Source organism: Cyprinodon variegatus, unplaced genomic scaffold (assembly GCF_000732505.1).
Source record: "Cyprinodon variegatus isolate N-32 unplaced genomic scaffold, C_variegatus-1.0 Scaffold1469, whole genome shotgun sequence".
NCBI lineage: Eukaryota > Metazoa > Chordata > Actinopteri > Cyprinodontiformes > Cyprinodontidae > Cyprinodon > Cyprinodon variegatus.
The window spans coordinates 85,709-92,125 of record NW_015151922.1 but is presented as its reverse complement, the minus strand read 5'-3'; the positions used below and the strand labels follow the sequence as shown (position 1 = coordinate 92,125).

The 6,417-nt window shown below is 39.2% G+C and overlaps 1 protein-coding gene across 1 annotated transcript in view; it reads right to left on the bottom strand.

Moving 5' to 3' along the window:
* brwd1 (bromodomain and WD repeat domain containing 1) overlaps window positions 1-5,817 on the bottom strand; it is a 31,250-nt gene extending 25,433 nt beyond the window's left edge. Inside the window, exons 1-7 of the mRNA XM_015403225.1 lie at window positions 5,593-5,817; window positions 5,429-5,487; window positions 5,284-5,313; window positions 5,009-5,068; window positions 2,058-2,208; window positions 1,722-1,820; window positions 337-497 (exon numbers count right to left, since the gene is read on the bottom strand). Coding sequence (XP_015258711.1) covers window positions 337-497; window positions 1,722-1,820; window positions 2,058-2,208; window positions 5,009-5,068; window positions 5,284-5,313; window positions 5,429-5,487; window positions 5,593-5,629 — 597 coding nt within the window. The 5' untranslated portion in view covers window positions 5,630-5,817. The remainder of the gene's footprint in view (window positions 1-336; window positions 498-1,721; window positions 1,821-2,057; window positions 2,209-5,008; window positions 5,069-5,283; window positions 5,314-5,428; window positions 5,488-5,592) is intronic.
* Between the last annotated feature and the right edge of the window lie 600 nt (window positions 5,818-6,417).

Genomic DNA, 6,417 nt, shown 5'->3' with positions numbered 1-6,417 from the left:
CATAGAGAACAGCGAAAACAAAATAAATCAATAAGTTGTATCAAAACAGAGAATAAACCTCAGTAAACTGCTGAAGACATGGAGTCAGATACAATCAGGAACTCCAGCTGGGACAACAAATGGGCAAAAAAGGCGGAAGCATCTCCAAGTTTTCAGGCATATCAGTAGCAGTTATATTCACTGCATTATGAGGTTGGGACTCTTAAAGTCAAATGACCATTCCCTCTTGACTGAGACAGAAAAACATACTCCTGATTGGGACATCCCTCTTAAATGATAAATTCTGGCCCCATTATACGTTTTCAGTGTGACATGTGCCGAGTGGTGCCATCTTACTGTGAAGATCCTGAGACCGGTGCGATCAAATGCGATACAGTACACTGCAGACAGATGCCCCAAGATCCGCCTATGCAGACGCATGTGCTCATAGGTGCTGACAGGACTGATGGAGCTGAAGCACTGCACTCCGGTCAGCTCCCTCCCTCGATGTACCTTCACTGGTAAAGATAAAAAACATGCCAGAATGCAGAGATTAGAAAAAACACACAAAAACACACTTAAGAAAAGAGCTGAAACACATTTACTATAAAGAAGGTTGGTCACTCTTTTGGAAAGTCTTCACAAAAAGAATTTGAGAAAGTCCTGCCAGTTCGGCATTTAATATATCTAGTTTGCATCTGCTGCTGTGGGAAACTACTGAACAGATTTCATGGACAGCAGGTCTTCTTAATGCAAGAGAACATTGTAGTAAAACAGCAAACATCAGTGGCTTTACACCTGAAAGTAATATATTGTACCTACAAGCTCCAACAAAATAAACAAGATTCTGTGTATATCCACACAAATATAGCATTCTCAAACTAAGGGGCTTCGGTTAGAATATTTTGCCCCAGTTTCCATGTGTTTAACCAAACACCAGTCTGTCCAATAAATGCACAATTTTCATTCATAACCACCCATGTTTCCTAGGAACTGTCATTTTACTTCATAATCAAACTTTTTAATTTAAAAAGCCTTTTAATAATGCTGAAATATTCACTTAAGAGGCAACCAAATGTAGGTTGTTTACAGGTAAGTTGATGGTGCAGAGAGTACACTCAACCTGTTTATTGGTAACTTCATAGCTATAGAAACCAGCCCAAATACCCTAGAGACAAATATGTGCATTGCTTTTCACACACAGGTGAGATTTCAGAGGAAGCACTGCTAGAAACAGGTTGGACAAGAATCGATGTGACCCTGCATCCAAAAAAAGTCCCTTAATAAACAATGAAACAGGAAAACTGTAACATCAGTAGTTTCACAAGGATGTCCAAAACCATTTTGATGTCAAACTAGGACCAACACCACACCTCGGCCAGAAAATTACTAATGAGGCTTCTGATGCAAAACTGAAAAAAAGAAAATGTAATGTAAATCCCTTTATTGTCCCACAATGGGGAATTTCGTTCTCTGCATTTTGACCCATCGCCTTGTGAGCAGTTGGCTGCCATTCTGTGGCACCTTGGGAGAAATCAGGGGCCAAGTGTTTTGCTCAGGAACCCAGAGGGGAGGCTGTGGGGATCGCACCAGGTAATTGTAACCTTCTTAAAACACAAGCACACTGCTCTAACCACACGGGCAGCAAAAACTTCCACAAATAAAAGCAATCATTAAGAATTACAAAAAAAGTAAATAAATATTCAAGCATATAAAAAAAAAATAATAATACAGGGACCTACCCTGGTGTAGAGGTTGCTTCTGGTTCAAAGGCCTCTCTGGTGGTCTGCCCCGATGAAGGGCTGCATATGACGAAGCTTTGAGCTGCACACTGTCGCAATCTGAAAACCAGAAACACAGAAATAATAAAGTGCTTCTAACTGCCATATAAATGAGCCCAACAGACGTGTCGGTCCAGAAAAAAAACAAAGATGGAAGAAAAAAAACAAAACGAAACGTCTGAACCAACTTTTCATTTGAATAAATGTTTCATGCAAACCAATTGAGCTCCTCGTGCAAACTAAGGTAACAAAAGCCCAGCTCATATTTCTGACTATAAAAATACTTAAAGACTGTACCTTTTGCAGTTCGAAGCATGGACTGTTTTCCAGACCCCAGGAGGGAGTGCACACCCGGGACACATGATGGCACCTCTTTGTCCAATATTGGTCCAATTTGCTTACATATCTGTAGCAAATGGTCTGGTGCAACATGTCTGTTGGCAGCAACCTGTCAGGGCAACAAAGCCAGGGCTGTGATTTGAAAATCAAGAGATTTGGTCCACTTTAAATCAAAAAAACAAAACGCCATGAAATGTGTAGTATGCTACATGTAAGAGTCCGGCTCTGGCCAGGTCCATCTCTTAATGCAATGAGACGTTTTACCTTCCAGACATTATTTTGTTCACATTTAAAAATTCATGTTTTTACAATGAAATTTGTGCTAAAGGTTGTGATACAGTATGAATTCCTGTAACTGTCTGTTACATGGTTGTATAGAGTTGCTACCAACAAGTTATGTAACAGTATAACCATTTATTGATTAATATCCAAAAATAAATAAAGACTAATAAATGCCACCAGAATATGAACAAGTCTGACTTAAATTGTATCCATTTTTGACATCTGTCCTTCTCACTTCTCCAATGGTTGTCCAACTATTCAATTTAAAGAGCTTTCTAGACAATGTTTTGATAGGATTCACTTAACTAAGTCTACGTTCACACTGAAGCCTGAAGTGACCCAAATCCGATTTTTTGGCCCATATGCGACCTGTGTCTGATCTTTTCATGGCAGTCTGAACAACACAGATCCGATTTGTTCCAATGCGACCCAGGCTACTTGGTTATGTGGTCCTGAATCCGATACAAAACTGATCTTTTCAAATGTGACCTGCGTTTGAACGACCAGGTCGCATTCATCCGACCTGAAAGCCATTAATACCCGACAAATGTCACTATTCTGGGTCTTGCTATGAAGAAGGGGGTAAGAAAAACAACAACCATGGCGGACGATGATTCGGAGAGCAGTATTTATGTTTAACCATCTTGAAAAGATGGTGTTTTTCTGGTTAAGGCACTACCATCCATGTTTACTCCCGTAAACACAGAGCACGCTGGCCTGTGATGTCATTGCGTCCTCTACTGCGCATGCGGGACACATGCGTTGTATGACTGCAGTTCACACAGGAGATCACATACAAGTCGCATATATTTGAAAATGTGAACGGCAACGCAAAAAAAAAAAAAAGAAAAAAAAGAAAATGGAATTGAGCATTAAGGCCCGCAGTGTGAATGCAGCCTAAATCTTCTTCCCAAAAACATATTCAACAAGCAAATCTGAGAATCTGCTGATTGACACACAAAGTCACACAAATAGGTGCATCTAACACTGTGTGCATGTTAGATAGGAAGGTTGTTACAAACCAGTGGGTTTTTATTGTTCTTGAAGCTTGGACTGATAAATTGGTTGCCACATATTATTCTTCCTGTTAGATTATTTATTTATGCGCCTGTAGCTCTTTGATACACTGAATAAGGACATTTGCTGAATTGTTTGTAAAGGACACTGACGTTTTATTAAACATATTCATCCAAATGCAACTCTTAAAGGTACGGTATTAATAATGATACAGATTTGATAGTGATATATGAAACTGGCATTGAAGAGTGACAGCAGTCATAAAGACGAGGTGCTATAAGAGCTTTCCTAAAATGAAATACAAATAAGATGAACGTATTCATTTATAATATATACATATATGTGTGTGTGTTTTTTCCTCTATATATTATGCAATAAAATTCAGATTTCTGTTTTTGATTTTAAGTTGGAAGACAAATGAATACACAGATTCAAAATGATACAGAAGGAATGTTATGGGTCTAACTGATTTACAGTTTATGTTTATTTTTTGCGCTGCATAGATTTTGTTGTGCGCTGAGAGCAGTGTGGAACTGAGCGAGCGTGTAACTTAGAGCCAACATTGCTGCCCCTTTTTCTGAGCTGTAACTATTTCAGTTAGCAATAGCTGTATTTAGCTCAAATGGCTTTAACAATCTAAAGTTATGGGGAAACTTGTTTGCGAGTTAGAACAGTTAAATCTGTGCATCAGAACTCAAGCTCTATTTATTTCTATAGTACCAATTGATAACAAATGCACCTTTGCAGGCAAAACATTCTATCCAGTACAAGTCTAAAATAGACAGCTCAAAATAAGTTCAAATACCCTCTTAGTAATATTATAATGGAGAAAATTCAGTTTATATGCCAAAAGGTTAAAGGACTTGGGTGATTTTTTTCAAGTAAGTTCTTTTAAAGAGTCTCTCAAGCACTTCCTCCATGTTAGGCATAAAGCCAGCATCAATCAATTTAATACTTTGATGATCTCAAAAGGAAATCAAATAAGTGAGATAATTCCATTTTTCATAATGTTGAAGAGCAATGCTGTCTGTAAGTCTTCATGTTAAGATTCTTGTTAGTGTTGATCTAAAAAAAACATTTTCTGTGTTGTAAATAAAATAAATTAATTCAAAATTTCTAACGTTTAGTATGCTCCCAGCGTTTATTTAAATTCAGTAACATTTTCATGTGATTCTCACCCCCTTACTCTTTAAGGCGGGGTTTGTATGCAAATTGTCTATTTCAAAGGACCAATCACAGCGCAGCTCACAAGCAAAATAACGCAGAGACAAAGAAACTTGGCTTCTGATTGGCCGAGAGAGCTTTCTCAGCAAACAGACAAACCGAACAACCCACCCTAAACTGCAATACGACAGCTGGTGGCAAAAATAAATAAATAAATAAATTCCATCCGAATGTGTTTTTAAAAACTTGACGATAAAAGGTCTATTTATTTGAAGGGGTTTATTATTTATAGTTGATAAAAAGTTAAAGATCTACATCAGTGATCCAGAAGGAAACAGAACAAAGACCGTAAACAAGAACAGCGCGTGCAGCTAACTCCGACTCCCCCCCCACAAGACAATAACAAGCATCGGCAATGAACTTAAGACCATTAAATCACATCTTACCACATCTTCGTATGTTCTGGGATGTTCGTTTCCCAGCCAGTCCAATCTCCCGGGTAGGAGCTGTGGAAAAAAAATTATAATAAAATACCGTTAAAGCGGGCTAACTGTAAAGACTGAAGCAGGTACACGTCCACTACAAAAGTGGGTGATGTCAAATGAGTAGGAGGAACGGGGTATTAAAAAGTCCAGAGAGTTCAGCAAGTTTAAAAGCAGTCAGCCTACAGCGAGGCAGCTAGTTAGCCGTTACCTAGCGAGGAGATAACCAGAATACAGACCTGATATTCCTCAAGCTCACTCGCTAGGACCTGGGGGGGAATTAAAATGCAGTTCAGATCAGGATGCCTATTAGCTATTATCCAAATAGCTCATCAACTATGTCGTGATCCAACAAAGTGTGCCAGTCAAAGCGTGCCAGCTCACCTCAGCCGCTCTCCGACACGGACCCGTTGTTAGAAAACGAGAAATCAAGTAATATAGCTCTAAAAAAGGAACAGTGAGTACATTAATGGCCAGGAAATCACTCTGAGAACCAATTAGCACTAGTGATGCTGATGTAAATCAGGCTATTTACTTGTGCGGCTTACCCGACTCAAGGAGCGAAATGTTCCGACTTTTGGCCATGGAAAAGGCCGTTATTTGGAGAGGTTGAACAATCTTCAGACCAACTTTATGGCTAAAGAAATTTCTGATATATTTATTTAATTTCGGTTACACGTCGCTGACCCCCCTCCACGGTTGCTCCCGCTTTCTGTTCAGCCTGTTTGCAGTCGCCATTGGAAGGATGAGGCCTTGGCTGTACAACTTACTTCCGCCACGGCGGAGTAACACAGGAAAGGGGGGGCAGGGAGGGAGGAGCACTCCGGCAACAAAAGACACCACCGCACGTTAGCTTGGGAGCTGTAGCCACAATAGTAGTGCACCGATGTACAAATATGAAACTATATTCGACTGTGCATCTATATGTATCTAACTAACAACGCAATTTTTTTTTATTTCTACATAATCAGAAAGCTGTGTGTGCTGCGCCCTCCGCCGGTCTAGTTGCAAGGTCGTTAGTTCTGTATGTGACGTCATCGGTAATGGATGCCATCTCATTTGATCTAAATCTGTCAACTTTCTACGTTTACTGGTTAAAGTTAACCTGCAAGACTCGATTTAAATAATTGTAACGTTATTTATTTTATTTCAAATTTAATTAATAAATAATTGTTGAAAGCTATTTTTTTTTTCAATCACAGACCCAAATGTAATATTTTTATAAATGTTTTTGGTGAATTACAAGCTCATACATTTCAGGAAATAAAATTAAATTTCAAACAGCCAACTGGTGAGTTGTTCTATTTTCAGAAGACTCTGAGGGGCCCCCATGTTGTCCTTGAGGGCCCCTTGACCCTGCAGGCAGTATGTTG